Here is a 16,387-nt window from a genome sequence, read left to right on the forward strand (position 1 = left end):
AGCTCCAGAGGAATATCGTCACTTGATCACTGGGAGGTCAGCTCATACCAAAATGGTTGAAAAACACAGCGAAAAGAAAACGGATTGTCATGAACCCCTAGAAACTGTTGGCCAGCGGAGGATTTCCTATTTTTCTTGACTTTCTTGCAATTACATTGTATTCTCGGTGTCTGTTCAGCGTGGTAGTGAGAATGAACGGTGCTAATCTTACCCCCTGCATCGGCAGACTACAGAGCACTACAGTGCTAGAACACCCAATTGCTGGCAATTCTATTAGGGAAGCGGACATAAAAATACAAGGAGGAGTGTTTAGTGATGCAGGAAAATATAAATTGTTGTTCTACTTGACTTTCTAGCAGTAATTTCGAAGTGATGAGGAGGATACTATCTCCTTATTCAGCTCGGCAGTGACTGATGCACAATTGCTAATCTGCGCAGTCCCTCCGCAGTCTCAAGTGCTTGTGAATCAGTGCTTCCTACACCAACATCTCTTGGTGGGCCTCCCACCATCTCTCTTGATTATACTTCTCTTTTCTTGATAGACTTTTTCTTTTCCCTTGTCATGCTGCTGAGAGCAAAACACTACCCGCAAACCTTCTTTCGTTCTTTAGCTTTCCACCAGTCACTGTCCTGCGTGAAGATAACTTCACCAAAGCGCACCAGGATACCTCAACACTTGGCTCGCCTAAGACATCAAAATTACTATTCACTACTCCCCCATGGTAGGAAAATGATGGAAATCGATGAAGAGAAGTCTCTCAACAGTGGGAGTGCAGACTCCTCACGGTCGGAGAGTCCTGCCACCACCTCGACACCATCACCAATGATCGATGTCGAAGAAACAGTGACCTTAATCCCTACCGACAAGGCCCTAAATAGAAAACAAAAGGCCGCAAACAAGTCCAAAGATGCATCTCCAGTCCCGGACATCATCAGGCCTCGTGCCTACCAGCGAGAGATGTTGGAGCAGAGCCTGAAGAGAAACGTGATTGTTGCGGTAAGTACCTTCAGGCATCGTTAGTTCGAATCGTATCGTCTAACAATTATCAGATGGATACAGGCAGCGGAAAGACCCAAGTGTATGTTCATCGCAGAGTGTTCTGGGAGTGAGACGTTGACTGAACACTACAGCGCCGTTCTTCGCATTCAAGCGGAACTCGAGAGAAGTTCACCCAACAAGGTTCGTGGATCAATTAACAACCCAATGGCCAGTCACTGACTATGTAAAGCTTGTGTGGTTCTTAGGAAAGACTGTTAGCCTCTGCGAACAACAGTTTAATGTTATCAAGAGACAAATGCCATCGGTGCCCATGAGACTGCTTACGGGGCAGCTCAACATCGATGCATGGTCGCCAGAAGTTTGGCCTCGAATTCTCAAGGGCACTCGTATCATCGTATCTACATTCTCCATCTTGCGTGATGCTCTTGACCACGCCTTTGTCACAATGGACATGCTCGCTTTAATAGTATTTGACGAAGGTAAGTGGCTGTTCACCTTATAATTACTCTGGTTAACCAGTGACAGCCCATAATTGCGTTAAGAACAGCTCTGGGCGGAAGATCATGATGAACTTCTACCATCAACACAAGAACGTGGGTATGCCAGTACCTGCCATACTTGGCTTGACTGCCAGTCCCATTATCTCATCAGATCTTAAGGAGATCGAAAAACTAGAGAATACAATGGACGCTATCTGCGTTACTCCAACCACTCATCGAGAGCAACTACTCAAGCATGTCAACAAGCCTCACCTCATTCGCTCACTCTACGATGCTACGAAGATCACTCCCCGTACGCCACTGATGCAACAACTGCAATCAGAATACTCAAACATGGATATCGCAAAGGATCCTGAGGTTCTTAAGTTAAGGGCTCTTGTCGCTAATGATGGAAAAAAGCGGGAAAAGTTAAAGAACGTGATTATGAAGCACGACACGTTCTCGCAACAGCAAATCAGAGGCCTCTGGAACAAGAGTAGAGAAATCCTTGCCGAACTTGGCAGCTGGGCAGTTGACCATTATATTTCACAGATGATCAAGACCTTCCTTGACAGAATCGACGCATACAGTACTTTCACCGATGCATGGTCTAACAAGGACAGGACCTATCTTGCAGGACACTTGCGCCGAATCAACATCGGTGTCGTTGACAACTCACCACCAACCGCTCAAACCGTCTCACACAAAACTAGCCGACTGATCCATGAACTTCTTGTGGCCGAGAACGATGTAGTTGGAATCGTATTCGTTAAGGAACGCACTGCAGCGCATACACTTTGCGAGCTTCTTAACAACTACCCCCCTATTCGAGATCGTTACCGCGTCGGTGCAATAGTCGGGGCTTCGAGCTACGGACTTCAGAAACAAAAAGTCTATGAGTACTCCAGTGGCCCTGGCCCTCAAGTCCTCGATGATTTCAGATCAGGGGCTATCAATCTCCTGGTGGCTACCAGTGTCTTAGAAGAAGGCATTGATGTTCCCGCATGCAACCTAGTTGTGTCCTTCGACGAGATCGCTACCCTCAAGTCATTCATCCAGCGCCGTGGACGAGCTCGCATGCAGGAATCCAAAATGATTGCCTTGCTGAGCTCAAGCACAGACATCCGCGCCTGGGAAGAACTGGAGAAAGGCATGAAGGAACGTTACGAAGATGACCAACGAGAATTGGCTCGATTGGATGAACAGGCACGGGCGGAGGAGATTGATTCCACATACTATATCGTGAAGAACACAGGAGCACGGCTCGACCTCGACAATGCTCGACAACACCTGGATCGCTTTTGTCAAATTGTTTTCCGCTCAGATTATGTCGGTCAACTCCCCGACTACGTCTTCCATAAAGAAGAGACTCCATACGGCGGACCGATCTTGAGAGCTACGGTTACTTTGCCAGGAGGGTTGCCACTCAACCTTCGTAAGTTCAAAAGTGCTTGCGGGTGGAAGTCTGAACGGAATGCCATTAGAGATGCCGCATTTCAGGCATACGTCGCTTTGTACGAAGCAGGGCTGGTCACAGATAACCTGGCCCCTCTCAATGCTAAGTCAGAGAAGGTGGAAGAAAAGACCGACCTAATGCCGGAGCCCCTATTCGACCCCTGGGTCCAGATTGCCCAACGCTGGAAGTCGGGTTGTGATAAGCAATTCTACTTGTTCGAGTTTACCGATGACGAGTTTCCCGGCCCTTGTTCATTTGACGTCATGTTACCTGCTCTGATCGACCTGCCTCGAAAGATCACGTTATACCCTGGGAATGGCTCCAAGTGGTCCATCGTATGCGATTCGTTTGTCGATATACCCGATGAGGTATCCTCAAAAGAACCAGATCAAACTTCGGCTCTCTTGGCTATGAACTTTCAGCACCGCTGGCCGGTCGAAGATCGCGAGCATGTTATCAAGATGTCCATAGCCAGTACGACCATCTTCCCTGCCCCCCACGTCACCCGGGATGACATGGGTGCATTTCCCTTCCGCGGAGATGGGATGGAAGAGGCGAAGAAACACAGAGTTCTTGTGCGAGACCAATACAAAACGCCGTTTCACTACGTCGGCACGATTCCCTCAAAACCTGATTTTTATGATGTGCAACGCCCATTCTATGAATATGACAAAGGTCCATTGAATGAAGAGTATCTGGTTCTTGAAAGATGGGGTCTTCGAGTCGACTTACTTCATGATTTGAAGGATGGTCAGGCCAAGTCAAGCACTAAACCTTACGAGTGTGTGCTTCCCATTTCTTATGCCCGTGTTGATAGGGTCAAGAGACGAGTCGTCAAGTGCGGTCTGTTCATTCCACATATCATACATGAGCTAGAGGTGCAGCTTATTGCATCTGAATTATCTTCTACACTTCTGAAGCCAGTTGGCATCAAGAATTTGCAGTTGGTGCTTGAGGCCGTAAGCTCGCCTAGCGCTCGTGAACCTGTCGACTACCAGAGACTTGAGTTTTTGGGCGATTCTATTTTGAAGTTTTGCACCGTCACTCAGGCTTATTCGGAACGTAAGTTACCCCCTTGTTGTGGAAGTCGATACACTAACTAAAATCACAGACCCGTCCTGGCCCGAAGGCCTTCTGAATCACTTTAAAGATCGACTCGTATCCAACGAACGACTCCAACGAGTGTGTCTTGAGAAAGGGCTCTCAAAGTTCATTCTTTCGAAGCCTTTCACCGCCTTGAAATGGAGGCCACGCTATCTTGATGACATTCTTAAAGAAAAACCTGCCCCTCGACCCGCGCCAGTGGGTGGATCGAAGACCTTGGCCGATGTTGTAGAGGCACTTATCGGAGCCTCTTACCAAGACGGAGGGCTGACCAAGGCCCTTAAATGCATTTCAGTCTTTTTGGGCGACAGCTGCAACTGGCATCAAGAGGGTGTGGCTAGAGACATTCTCTTTGCTGCAGCTCCTAGCGACGTTCAGCTTCCCAGTAACCTTGAACCCCTTGAAGACCTGATCAAGTATAAATTCAAGAAGAAGTCTCTGCTGATCGAAGCAGTTACTCATGGTTCATATGCTACAGCCATGCAGGAAAAATCCTACGAGCAGCTCGAGTTTCTGGGGGACGCTATTCTGGATTATATCGTTGTCACCAAAATGTTTCAGCACGATCCGCCGATTCCTACTGGTCGCCTTCATATGATCAAAACGGCCATTGTGAATGGAGAGTTCCTTTCACTTGTGAATCTAGTCAACTCTATCCAACGAAAAGACTTGGAAGTTAGGCCCGATGGTGAGCTTGTAACCAAAAGTACTGCACTTCCACTTTGGAAGTTCATGAGGTTTAACTCTTCCGAAATGGCCAATGTCATGGTAGAAACCGAGGAGAAATTCGAGTCCATGCGACGGGAGCTTGTCATAGCTTTGTGGGGTGATGGTCACTACCCCTGGGCGCTCCTCGCACGCCTTCACCCCCAAAAGTTTTATTCGGATATGTTTGAAGCTCTTCTCGGTGCCGTCTGGGTCGACTCGGGATCTATCGAAGAATGCACGCGTGTTCTTGAAACGTTTCAGGTAATGGACTATCTGGAATTTGTTATCAAGGAGGACATACACGTTCAGCATCCCAAAGAGGAACTTTCTAAGTTCGCTGATAGACAAAAGATGAAATACACTACAACCCTGATCGAAGAACCCGAGCCTCGATGGAGTTGTGGAGTCACAATTGGAGAGCGGTTGGTAGGAGAAGTCGAAAGTTCTCTCAACAAGGTTGAGGCAATGACCAAAGCTGCGGAGAATGCAATTCGACTTTTGACAGAGGAGATGAATGCGGTAAATCAGCAACAAGATGCCATGGACGCCTCTTAGGAAGGGGATCAGGAACACGCCTCGCAGAGAGATGACCTTGCACAGAAACAGGACGAGGTCACGGCCGATACTTCGCCAGAGAAGGAGTCCATTGATCATTTGATGGAAGGCATTCTAACCGATAATCCGGAGGACAAGGAGCCGGTTGTTCCTCCAAAGAAAGAGAACAAGGCGAAGTCGTTGGTCGAGCCACTGAAGAACGAGAATACGAAGAAGTTGGCCGCCCACCTAAAGGAAGTGGAGTTAGCCATAGAGGAGGATTTGATCGATTTCTCGGAGGACGAGATGTCGGTCGACCGCCCAAAGGAAGTGGATTCAGGCCATCATCCCATGGAGGAGGATTTGATCGGGTTCTCAGACGACGAGACATCGGACGACCGTCCAAGCAAAAAGAGACCAGTTGACGTTTCAGAAGATCACGAGATAGCTGATCTTCCAGAGAAGAAAAAGTCTAAGAAGTTTTGAGGCCTGAGGATACGGGAATTCTTTGGAGAGAGTAAATCAAGAAGGATACGACTAGACATGGCTTGTAGATACCTAGATAGATACCCTAGCTCGTCTATACTTGCTTTCCAAGTTCCTCCAAAATCGTGTCTACTGTCCACTCAAATGTCTTCTCAATATCTCCATCAGCACTCACATCACTCTGTACCTTGATACCCTCCTTATCCAAAACATCCGTCTTGAACTTCCCCTCTACATCGCCATACTCAAACATCCAAGCATGCTCTTCTACATAGTTAGGCCAGACGATCTTATCAACGTAACCGGGAGGATCTGCCCAGAAGCCCTCCAGGGTGACATACCCGTCTCTGGCTTCTCTTCTCTTCTTAGCCTTTTCGTATGTCGTACGCAAGAAGAGCTTGATGTCCAAGTTGGGCTTTATAGCAGCCATAGAAGGGGAGTAGAGAAGAAAGCCATCGAGGAGACATAGACGGAGATTTTTGCGGAGGGGATGGTCTGGGCCTAGAGCGGCATCGACTTTGGCACGCTGGGCGGCGATGCTGGCTTCTGATACGGGGCACTTGCCGACGGAGTTTTGATCTTCTTTGGAATCAAGGGTAGGCTAAAAGATGAAGTCAGACATAAACATCATGACTAAAGACATATGACTTACAGGAAAGGCAGCGTGCTGGCGGATATAAGCGAGGGACTCGGCCATAGCCGGGATATCAAGGGCCTCAGCACAATCCCAATCTAGGAGACCGTTTTTGGTTGGTAGCCTATAGAAGTTAGATATAGTTCGTGTCAAAATATCGATTGTATCATACTCATTCTCAGGTCTATAAAAGTCATCCTCATGAAGAATGAAAGTATTGGGGAAAACGTCCCGCAACAGCCGTGCAAGGGTAGTTTTCCCACTCGAGGAGCACCCCGAGATACCGACTATGAGGGCCTTGTTTGCGCTCATGATGCCAAGATATCAGCAGTTATGTTGTGTAATGTTAGCCTGGTCGTGAGTTTGACGTCGGCAAAGTGCGGGAGGGATCACAAGCACGCACATGCAGGGGAGGGTTTGATAGTGGCGCTCAACCGCTAACGATGGAAATACAGGGGTTGTTATCGGACTTTGATCTACGAGACAAGGTTCTACGGACTTGGCATCATTCTCAAAACGTAAACTATTGAATTTATCATCCTCTAAGTAAAATAGACTAAAACTAAACTCCTGATATTAAAATCAGGAGTGCAACAGTCACGCGATGCTCGTTGCGATAACATCGCACAATCAAGATCGTCGACTCCTTTCCCCGTCGAGTCTAGCGGAAGACGTTGGAAGAGACGAACCACAACCGTGAGCCGTAGCATTGGGTCAACCGATTTGCTGAGAGAAGATGAACGGCGATTAAATAAAAGGGTCTCTACGTGCGACAACACTTTACTATCATTGGTAGTGTGTACATTCCCTTGCGGGAGATTGCCAAGAGCTGCACTATAATTTACTAGAATTAGACTTAGGCTTAGATTTAGACTTGATTTTTGGTTGCCATCACAGGGGGGGAGTTTGAAGCAAGGGAGGATGTATTTGTGTAAGTCGATGCCAACAAAGAAGTGTCCATTTTGCTTCTGTTCTTCATGATATCGAGCCGCTGTTTTTTGATGTCCCCTCTGTTCATGTTTGCTTCTTCTCATTTCTCGCCTCTAGTCTCAGCTCGCATTCTCTCCAAGCGTGCCAAGTCCGCCATCATGCACTTATAATTCGAATCCGAGTCATATACCAAGATTCCAACAAATCGAATTGGTTATCTTGCCCAATAATTCACAGCCGACACATACCAGACGCCTCTCCCGTGTGTTCTCCCTTGAGAACGACCTTCCCCTTTATATAGGGCTACCCAAGGTATCATGGGACAGCATTCCCGGCTTCTGCCACAAGCAACAATGTTGAAACCTTCAAACTCCTCCTTCATGGAGAAGACTAGGCCCCTGAGGAATAGGGTGGCAGAGAAGATCGAGTGGGTGAAGCTTCGTACGCCAAAGGTCGTAAAATCGAGAGCATTTCGAAGAGCGGCGACTATTACATCTGCTGTGTTCTTTGCTCTTTCGTTCATTATCATTTTGGCAAAGTTGACGAATGCTGGTTTCTTTATACCGAAACTTGTCAGCCATATCTCGAGATATCCCACGTGTCAGAGTAAGGGGATTAATGGGACAAGAGATATATGGGAGGCTTCACAGAAGAAGTACGAGAACCTGATGGACGATAAGTTTACGTATGTTTCTGAACCTCTTTCCGAGCTCATTTTTAGAATGCTAACAATGATCGTGTTCCAGAATTGCTATGCAAACGTATCGTCGACCGAAGGAGCTCCAAGAAACGCTTAACATCATCCTGAGCGAGGAAGTTCCCTCGCTCCTCGAAATAGTCGTTGTCTGGAACGATCTCGAAAACTATCCTCCAGATGACTATGTTTCCAAATACGGAGTCCCTGTCCGATTCCGAAAGTCGAAGCGCAACAGTCTCAACGAAAAGCTCTGGCCCGATCCAGACTACAAGACACAAGCGATTCTGCTCTCGGACGATGATGTCTACTATCACCCGAATGATCTCGAGTTCGTCTTTCAGACATGGCGCAAGTTTGGCAGGAATCGAATGGTCGGTGCTCTCGCTCGATGCACACCCGTCAATACGTTTGGATACCACAAATACACATTCTGCTCCAGCAGACGGGGAGAAGATGAGTATAACATGGTCTTAACCAATCTTGCTTTCTCACATGTGTCGTTCCTCGACTATTACTCCTCCAACGACACCATCATGACACAGATCAGAGAGTATGTGGACGAGGGCTTCAACTGCGAGGATCTTGCCATGAACTACGTCCACGGGCTGCTCACTGGCGAAGGACCTCTCCTAATCAATGGACATGAAAAGTATGTCAACTTTGTTCCTAAAGTTGGAATCAGTATGAAGAAGGGTCATATGGAGGCCAGAAGTGCCTGTCTGAACGACTTTTCCGAGATGTTTGGATGCCACCCCTTGGTCGATGAGTCTGGATACATTCAACGAGGTGTACTGGTGATGTGAGGAGATTCAGAAGATAATCGATATCATTTTGAGCGTTTTGAATCGCAACGAGGCGAGTCTCATGTGAATACTGTATAACAAGAGGGGACGTAGATAGTTGGTTGCACAGTTAACTAGGCAGAGTCAAAGACGGCTGCACCGGGAGCGTTGTATTATGACAATTATCGATTTAAAGAAATAATTTAAATTGGAAGCGACAAATAAGGAAGCCGGGTAATTAATAAACCTGAAAACGTGATCTTGACCAGGTTTTGAAACGCTCATGAAATCGATTTTCATCCATACTTACTGCTGCCCCACGTGATGTAACCAACGTCAACCTATTGCACTTGGCTCCATCACCAAAACCACCGAAAACAGCCTCACAACCTCTAATCCTCCTCCTCACCCCCAACCATGGCGATGAACCCAGGCGAACAAACAGGAGTAATTATCTCCACAGCCGTCGTGGCCCTCCTCACCGGCTACGCTTTCGGTATCTATACTATCCGAGGCTACCTCATCCCACCCTCTCTGTTCGAGGAGCGCCGGCGCAACATACACGATCCTGTCGAGAGTGACGAAAGCGATATCGACGAGGATGACACTGTTCTTGATCATGCTCCCAACTGGGCTAATGGCACTGACGCCGATAAGAGGCAGGGTTTGAAGAATGTTGAGAAGGAGAAGGAGCCTGTTCTGAAGGACAATGGAGAGGAGTGCAAGCTTGTTCTTGTTGTGCGAACAGATCTGGGCATGACAAAGGGTACGTTAACACAATTACTCTTGAAACCGTCTATGCAGAGTGCTAACAGTATGTGTTGTAGGCAAAATCGCTGCTCAATGCTCCCACGCTACCCTCGCATGCTACAAGGCCCTCTCCCGCGCCCCCTCCAACTCTCCCCTGTCTAAGATCCTCAAGCGCTGGGAACGTCTCGGTCAGGCCAAGATCGCCGTGCAAGTCAAGAGTCAGGATGAGATGCTCGAGCTTCGACGCAAGGCTCGGTCTCTTGGCATCACAGCTGAGGTCATCCAGGATGCTGGACGAACACAAATTGAGGCGGGTAGCATGACGGTGCTGGGCGTTGGACCTGCGCCTAGAAGCCTTGTTGACCAGGTCACTGGTGGACTTAAGCTGCTGTAAATGGTGAAGACTCGAAAAGAATAGAAAGGATTTTGGGGATACACGAAGACACGCACGGGATTATGAATTGGGTCGGATAGGTAAAAGTACTGCAAAATAGACATTCACGCGGGAATTTGATAGACAAACCCGCATTTTTCACTTAAAAGAAGCATATTTTCTGTGATAAAGGGTATTATTCGCATTTGTACGTCCAAGTCTATTACTCCTTTTTCGCAAATCTCGCCAACGCCGGTCCCAGATCCGCTTCCGCCTCGAGCTGCTTCTTGTCCTTCTTTGCCTGCTGCTCCTTCCAGATCTCGTCCACCTGCAATCTCTTGTCGTCGATGATGTTCTTCTTTCGCTGCTTGCGCAGATACTTCTTGAGCGCGCCGTTCTTGCCTCTTGCTCGCTTGCGGATCTCCTCGGCGATATCTGTGGCTGGGGTGTCGAGATCCTTCTCTGCGCGGCGCTGCTTGTCGGATCGCAGATCCAGGTTTCCGATGTAGTTGGGGTCGAGGGCGATCATGTCGGGCTGAAGCTTGTTCAGCAGACCCTTGACTTCGGATTCTTGTCGTTGCTTGGCGGTCTCGAAGGGGTTGACTTCCAGTGCGTCGTAGTTGGCTTCACCAGCGCCAGGGACGATGATGGAAGAAAAGCCTGAATCGTGACCGAGACCTAGAACATCCTCGAAGGGGCACCAGCGCACACGCTCAATGCGCTTGCCCTCACCACCCCAGGCCATATAAGGGCTTTGGACCTTTTCTTGAACAGGGGCATTCTTATCGAAAAGACCCTTCCAAATGGTTGTTTGAGTACCCCAGCCAACAGCTGTCAAGCCAGTATCTGAAATCGCCAGTGAAGAAGCAGGCTGGCGTGTGAAGTAGTTGTTGACCTCTCGGAACATTCTCAGATCCCAGACTGCCATCTTCTGATCCTGACCAGCTGACACCATGTATCGACCTTCACGGTCAATGGCTAAATCTCGTACGGGTCCCCGATGCGCTAACAATTTAACAAGAGGATCTTGAGTGTTGGGAGACCATAGTGTAACCGTTCCGTTCTGGTGACCGACATGTAGAATAGCGTTCCAAGGGTTCTGCTTGAGGGAACATGGTTGACCTAATCGGGTGGGAATTTCGGCGACTAATTGTCCTGTTGATGTGTCCTGATATTTGAGGAAACCGACGGAGCCCTGACACTGTCAGTTGCGCATGTAGTAAGTAGGAAAGGTGAAACTCACGATCGTCGCCAGTAGGTAGTGGTATGGCAGAAACTCCATATGAGACACCTCCTGGTGTTTCCTCAAAGTATGCAGTTCCACGCCATTGTGGTCGTAGATATAAACGTACTTCTTCTGTGCAACAGCAAAGTACTGGTTGTTGTGTAGCCACTTAATATCCCTCACGGTCTCACCCAGCTGCAATTCGCAACCAAGCTTACCCTCTCGCCAGTCCATCGTCGCAACATGACCCTTTCGACCACCGAGCAACAGGTCCCGCCCATTCCTCGAGTAATCGAAGTGATATGGTCCCAGATTGTCCAGCTTGAGCTCGAATCGCTTTTGCGCAGTCCCCACAGCAATATCCGAAGTAATATCGTCTTGTCGGACTTTGTATGTTCGTTCGAGCTCGTCCTCAGCTTCGAGAAAGCCAGATGTGTTCTCGAGCAAAATCTCGGCATCTTTAGCTTTCAGCGCAGCATCCTGGTACTTTCCCTCAAGGCGCTTCATGTTGCTTCGAAGCTTCTTATCCTTGATGGCCTTGATGTTGACCTTCTTCCCTCGACCGTAGGCTTTGTTTGCTTCTCGGATTCGACGAGCACGTTCTCGCTCATGACGGGGAACGAGTTCTGTTCTAGTGCCTTGAACGGCGAGTGCGCCATTGTCGCGCACCTTTGAAGTGGGCACATCAATTGTGTCGACCTCCATATTTTCGTATTGTCAACGCGCTCGACTGGAAGAAAGGCAACTTTGAATGGGATGGTCGATGGATTGGCATACAACTTTCCTTATCGACAAAAAAATTCACCGCTTATCGCGTCAAGTCTATTGGATGAGATACCCCACTTCTTGTCGACAGAATAAACGGTCCTTCCAGTATCATATTTAGTTGGTACAAAGTTATGCTCATTGACTTGGGCTGTTATCGAAATAATAAAGTCAGACTTAAATTAATTGTGGATTAGAGATCCAAGTATTTACTTCGTTCCATACTATAGGATCGCGAGATCTAGTGACGAATTCGTTGGTTCCTCTGAGACTCAGCGCCCATTTGACAATCAGGGTTCTTTATGTCATCCACTAATACGCCACTATCGATAGGCACAAAAATTATTTTGGATTTAACCCCGCCATCACCGCCTAGAATATCGACGATATTGCCATCATTTTGCCTACAATTTGTACAGAAATCTCAATTCGACATTTCTGTCCCTCAATCTGGCTTCGTTACCATTTCGATTCAAAGCCGGTGGCGAGAGCAAAATGCCCGTCGCTGTGGCTCATTCTCATAGGCCAACCACAAAGGTTACACACAAGGCTTTCAAGTCACGGGCTGCTTCTAAGCATGAGTTGAGGGACCGCGCAAAGGGTGAGACTCTCCCGAAATTTTGTTATTTCTCCAATTCTGACACAAAGACAGGCCGAGTTGCCGACGAAAAGGGCAACAGGAAAACTCCTCACCAACAAGTCATGTCTAAGTTCGACCGACGAAACCAGGCCAAGCAGGCCCGATTGAATAAGCACAAGGAGCATGTTAAGGAAACCTCGGTTTTCGCTGGAAAAGATGGCGCTCCTCGACATGTCGCCGTCATTCCCCTTTGCGCTGGGACCGACCTTAACGCTGCGATCAAGCAGCTGAACAGCAGCGTCGACATCGAGGACAACACCGAGAGTGGCAACTACCGAGTCACAGTCGACCGATTCAAGCAAAAGTTACAATACATCCCTATCGAGCGAGACCTGAACGCCTGTCTCGATGCTGCCCGTGTTGCCGATTTCGTCATTGTCGTTCTGTCCGCCAACGTTGAGGTCGATGAACTTGGAGAGTTGATCTTGCGAAGTGTTGAGAGCCAGGGCATGTCCACCCTCTTCACTATCGTTGAAGGTCTTGACAAGGTTGAGCCCGCGAAGCAGCGACAAAGTGTTCTAGTCTCCCTCAAATCTTTCATCACACATTTCCATCCCGAGCAAGAGAAGCTTTACAGCATCGAGAACCGACAAGATTGTGCCAACCTCATGCGATCACTATGCAGCACAACACCAAAGGGTATCCGATGGAGAGACGAGAGGAGTTGGATGCTTGCGGATGATATCAAGTTCGCCTACTCCGAGTCCGATTCAACAGTTATCACTGGTGTTGTCCGAGGCAAGGGCCTCAAGGCCGACCGTCTTATTCAGGTTGGCGACTGGGGAACTTTCCAGATTGAGAAGATTGAGGCTGCTCCTCTGCCCAAGCAGATCAAGAAGAAGGGAGAGGAGATGACCGTTGACCCTGAAGAGGCTGGCAAGCTTCTGGAGGAGCCTTCTGAGGATCGTGATGACTTGGTGGAGCTGGCTCCTGAGGAGGTCATGATGGACGACGCTGATGACGCTATGACAACTGATGCCACTGAGAAGAAGGGTGTTCTTCTGGATGATCACCACTATTTCTCAGATGAGGAGGCTGAGGCAAGAAAGATCAAGAAGAAGGTTCCCAAGGGTACATCCAACTACCAGTCAGCTTGGTATCTGGAGGATGTCTCTGACTCAGAGTCCGATATGGAGGACTTCGAGATGAAGGATGAGGCCGGCGAGGAGGAGGCCCGCCCTGAGGACGGTCTTGAGGGTTATGTCCCTGCACCCGCCACTGAGGGCGCTCCCTCAGAATATCCTCAATCGGAGATGATGATTGAGCCAGATGAGGAGGAGGATGCTAAGCAACTTGAACAATATCGAGCTGGAAAGCGAAATGAGGTTGAGGACGATATGGAGTTTCCCGATGAGATTGAGTTGCACCCTCATGTCTTGGCCCGAGAGCGTCTGGCCAGATATCGTGGTCTGAAGAGTCTGCGAACCAGTACCTGGCAGGAGGATGAGGATCGCGCACATGAACCTGAGGAGTGGAGACGTCTTCTTCAAGTTCCAAACTATCAATCCTCAAAATCTCAAGCAACAAGAGAGGCTTTGGTCGGTGGTGTTGAGCCTGGTACCCGTGTTCACATCCACATCAAGGGCATCTCTCCTATTCAGGAGAAGACCTACAACCCCAAGAAGCCCCTCACTCTCTTTTCTCTTCTACGGCATGAGAACAAGAAGACGGCTGTCAACTACCTCTTCAACCTCAGCTCCGACTTTACCAAGTCTATCAAGGCCAAGGAGGAGCTTATTGTCCAGTGTGGACCTCGCCGAATGGTGATCAAGCCTCTCTTCTCCCAGCCTGGTCAAACACCAAACGATGTTCACAAGTACTGCCGGTTCCTCCACCCCGGTCAGTCAGCTATTGCGACCTTCATGGGTCCTCTAACATGGGGTGCTGTGCCTGTTCTGTTCTTCAAGCGAACCACAGCTGAAGAGGTTGAGAAGAATGAGAACGAGGAGGGTCCTCATATTGGTCTGTCACTTATCGGTACAGGAACCGCTCTACCACCATCCACATCTCGCGTCATCGCCAAGCGCATCATCCTCACTGGTCATCCTTACCATATTCACAAGAGGATCGTCACCATCCGATATATGTTCTTCAACCGAGAGGATGTCGAGTGGTTCAAGGCTCTACCTCTATGGACCAAGCGTGGCCGCAGTGGTTTCGTCAAGGAGCCTCTCGGTACACATGGTTACTTCAAGGCGACATTCGATGGACGTATCAACCCTCAAGACTCCATCGGCGTCAGTCTGTACAAGCGGGTGTGGCCACGAAATGCTACTCCTGTGGAGGGACCGTTATTGGAGATAGAGCCCAGCGCAGTGCAAGCTGATGGCGATATGATGATGGATGACCAGGCATAGACATGACACCCAGTATACCTTTAGAATTAAAAGTTGGCGTTTTTTTTCTTTCCTCTTATATGACTATTTCCAATAGTGTTCTTTTTGATATATATGTGATGTTTACTCCAGCTGCTCCAGACCCTCTGTTGGTCTGGGACCTCCCTTGCTTCGTCTCTCTTCCTCTGCACCACTGGCCTTCCATGCGCTCTTGATCAACCTGATAATATGATCAACGCCAACATCCTTCTTCACCTGTGCAAAGACTGTTGGTCCACCTTCTCGGATCTTTCGAGCATCTCTCTCCATAACACCAAGGTCTGCACCGACAATCTCAGCCAGATCGGTCTTGTTGACAACCAAGAGGTCACTCTGCGTGATACCAGGGCCACCCTTTCGAGGAATCTTGTCACCACCACTGACATCAATAACGTAGATGATGAAATCGGCCAATTCACGACTGTAGTTCGCAGCGAGGTTGTCGCCTCCTGATTCAATAAGGAGAATATCGGTGTCGAACTCGCGGTGCAGGTCCTCCAATGCAGCGAGGTTCTGGGAGATATCTTCACGCACAGCAGCGTGCGGGCAACCACCGGTTTCAATGGCGCGGATGCGAGGAGGTGGGAGGGCTTTGTTTCGGGTAAGGAACTCTGCGTCTTCGCGGGTGAAGATGTCGTTCGTCACGGCTGCGAGGGAGTATTCCTTTCGGAGAGCGAGGGAGAGGGCGAGCATGAGGGCAGTCTTTCCGGAACCGACGGGGCTAATCAAGTCAGCTTTGTCATTACGATTGAGTTAGACAGTCTCACCCTCCAATGCCAATAGTGAAGGCTCTCTCGGACCATTCTCGTCCTTCTACGATTGGCATCTCGCGACCCAAGAAGCTTCCCGGACCATCAAGGATCTCATGCGAGTGGCCATGCTCAACAGCATTGAAGCCTCCATCGTGAGAGTGAGAGTGACCGTCGTGAGAGTGCGACATGATGAACAGCTCTTAGGTAAACCTAGCTTCAGGAAAGTTTTGTTGCTAGAACTAGGGAGGGGAAGCTTCAGATAAGAATATAGAGGCTGCCCTTATCAGCTTGAAGGTCCAAATACTGACGTGGGGGAGGGGTTAAGTGGGTGGAGACAGAAACCCTCCGGCGGCCGGCGGCGAGCGGGCCACCGCCGGGAAAAGTGGGACTTGTTCGACTTATACGGACATTCAACATGGACCATCATCGTTTATTTCTGAATGCCTTTCGAATCCATTACACGTACATAATATATGAGTGTTGGGTGGAAGCCTAACGCCCTTCCGGAGGCTATGAATTTATTGACCGGCTAAACATCCATCCTGCCACAATTAACACTCTCCTATGAATCTCAATAATTCTCAGTCGGACAATGCACGTCAGACATCTTATCCCTTTAGATCTAACATGCTAAGTCTTACCCTAATAAACATTGATTTAGTGATGTTTTTTTTGTACTGTTTGCCTTCTTGTGTGG

General features: G+C 48.7%; 7 protein-coding genes across 7 annotated transcripts; 4 read left to right on the forward strand and 3 right to left on the reverse strand.

Annotated features, from left to right (window-relative positions):
* Positions 1-823: 823 nt before the first annotated feature.
* Positions 824-5,302, forward strand: FOBCDRAFT_143647 (uncharacterized protein; the record flags this gene model as incomplete). Its single annotated transcript, XM_031189728.3, has 6 exons — positions 824-997; positions 1,051-1,079; positions 1,132-1,180; positions 1,230-1,479; positions 1,526-3,997; positions 4,047-5,302. The coding sequence occupies 6 exons, from the start codon at positions 824-826 to the stop codon at positions 5,300-5,302; spliced, it is 4,230 nt and encodes a 1,409-aa protein (XP_031033713.3).
* A 548-nt stretch (positions 5,303-5,850) lies between these two features.
* Positions 5,851-6,804, reverse strand: FOBCDRAFT_230979 (ribosylnicotinamide kinase). Its single transcript, XM_031189729.3, has 3 exons — positions 6,574-6,804; positions 6,420-6,525; positions 5,851-6,368 (listed from the first exon to the last, which is right to left on the reverse strand). The coding sequence occupies exons 1-3, from the start codon at positions 6,711-6,713 to the stop codon at positions 5,862-5,864; spliced, it is 753 nt and encodes a 250-aa protein (XP_031033714.2). The 5' UTR covers positions 6,714-6,804; the 3' UTR covers positions 5,851-5,861.
* Positions 6,805-7,377: 573 nt separating this feature from the next.
* Positions 7,378-9,119, forward strand: FOBCDRAFT_230981 (glycosyl transferase family 64 domain-containing protein). Its single transcript, XM_059609849.1, has 2 exons — positions 7,378-8,016; positions 8,078-9,119. The coding sequence occupies exons 1-2, from the start codon at positions 7,649-7,651 to the stop codon at positions 8,829-8,831; spliced, it is 1,122 nt and encodes a 373-aa protein (XP_059467831.1). The 5' UTR covers positions 7,378-7,648; the 3' UTR covers positions 8,832-9,119.
* Positions 9,120-9,130: 11 nt separating this feature from the next.
* Positions 9,131-10,124, forward strand: FOBCDRAFT_230983 (peptidyl-tRNA hydrolase PTH2-domain-containing protein). The gene is made up of 2 exons (XM_031189730.3): positions 9,131-9,576; positions 9,638-10,124. Exons 1-2 carry the CDS (start codon positions 9,228-9,230, stop codon positions 9,952-9,954), a joined length of 666 nt encoding a protein of 221 aa, XP_031033715.3. The 5' UTR covers positions 9,131-9,227; the 3' UTR covers positions 9,955-10,124.
* Positions 10,111-11,938, reverse strand: FOBCDRAFT_230984 (WD40-repeat-containing domain protein). The gene is made up of 2 exons (XM_031189732.3): positions 11,177-11,938; positions 10,111-11,128 (listed from the first exon to the last, which is right to left on the reverse strand). The coding sequence occupies exons 1-2, from the start codon at positions 11,861-11,863 to the stop codon at positions 10,157-10,159; spliced, it is 1,659 nt and encodes a 552-aa protein (XP_031033717.2). The 5' UTR covers positions 11,864-11,938; the 3' UTR covers positions 10,111-10,156.
* Positions 11,939-12,255: 317 nt separating this feature from the next.
* On the forward strand, positions 12,256-14,978 carry FOBCDRAFT_230986 (uncharacterized protein). Its single transcript, XM_031189733.3, has 2 exons — positions 12,256-12,524; positions 12,576-14,978. The coding sequence occupies exons 1-2, from the start codon at positions 12,419-12,421 to the stop codon at positions 14,918-14,920; spliced, it is 2,451 nt and encodes an 816-aa protein (XP_031033718.2). The 5' UTR covers positions 12,256-12,418; the 3' UTR covers positions 14,921-14,978.
* Positions 14,930-15,970, reverse strand: FOBCDRAFT_167715 (CobW/HypB/UreG, nucleotide-binding domain-containing protein). The gene is made up of 2 exons (XM_031189734.3): positions 15,706-15,970; positions 14,930-15,659 (listed from the first exon to the last, which is right to left on the reverse strand). The coding sequence occupies exons 1-2, from the start codon at positions 15,876-15,878 to the stop codon at positions 15,023-15,025; spliced, it is 810 nt and encodes a 269-aa protein (XP_031033719.1). The 5' UTR covers positions 15,879-15,970; the 3' UTR covers positions 14,930-15,022.
* Between the last annotated feature and the right edge of the window lie 417 nt (positions 15,971-16,387).

The sequence above is a fragment of the Fusarium oxysporum genome, chromosome IX (assembly GCF_013085055.1).
Source record: "Fusarium oxysporum Fo47 chromosome IX, complete sequence".
Taxonomy (NCBI): Eukaryota; Fungi; Ascomycota; class Sordariomycetes; order Hypocreales; family Nectriaceae; genus Fusarium; species Fusarium oxysporum.

Excerpts from the sequence above, each read along its gene's own strand:
- FOBCDRAFT_230979 (XM_031189729.3), bottom strand. The coding sequence starts at position 6,713 with ATGAGCGCAAACAAGGCCCTCATAGTCGGTATCTCGGGGTGCTCCTCG. Across the intron at positions 6,526-6,573 it reads TTTTATAGACCTGAGAATGA|GCTACCAACCAAAAACGGTC; the intron begins GTATGATACAAT and ends TAACTTCTATAG. Across the intron at positions 6,369-6,419 it reads GCCAGCACGCTGCCTTTCCT|CCTACCCTTGATTCCAAAGA; the intron begins GTAAGTCATATG and ends TTCATCTTTTAG.
- FOBCDRAFT_230981 (XM_059609849.1), top strand. The coding sequence starts at position 7,649 with ATGGGACAGCATTCCCGGCTTCTGCCACAAGCAACAATGTTGAAACCT. Across the intron at positions 8,017-8,077 it reads CTGATGGACGATAAGTTTAC|AATTGCTATGCAAACGTATC; the intron begins GTATGTTTCTGA and ends ATCGTGTTCCAG.
- FOBCDRAFT_230983 (XM_031189730.3), top strand. The coding sequence starts at position 9,228 with ATGGCGATGAACCCAGGCGAACAAACAGGAGTAATTATCTCCACAGCC. Across the intron at positions 9,577-9,637 it reads AGATCTGGGCATGACAAAGG|GCAAAATCGCTGCTCAATGC; the intron begins GTACGTTAACAC and ends TATGTGTTGTAG.
- FOBCDRAFT_230984 (XM_031189732.3), bottom strand. The coding sequence starts at position 11,863 with ATGGAGGTCGACACAATTGATGTGCCCACTTCAAAGGTGCGCGACAAT. Across the intron at positions 11,129-11,176 it reads ACTACCTACTGGCGACGATC|GGCTCCGTCGGTTTCCTCAA; the intron begins GTGAGTTTCACC and ends TGACAGTGTCAG.
- FOBCDRAFT_230986 (XM_031189733.3), top strand. The coding sequence starts at position 12,419 with ATGCCCGTCGCTGTGGCTCATTCTCATAGGCCAACCACAAAGGTTACA. Across the intron at positions 12,525-12,575 it reads GTTGAGGGACCGCGCAAAGG|GCCGAGTTGCCGACGAAAAG; the intron begins GTGAGACTCTCC and ends ACACAAAGACAG.
- FOBCDRAFT_167715 (XM_031189734.3), bottom strand. The coding sequence starts at position 15,878 with ATGTCGCACTCTCACGACGGTCACTCTCACTCTCACGATGGAGGCTTC. Across the intron at positions 15,660-15,705 it reads TTCACTATTGGCATTGGAGG|CCCCGTCGGTTCCGGAAAGA; the intron begins GTGAGACTGTCT and ends TGACTTGATTAG.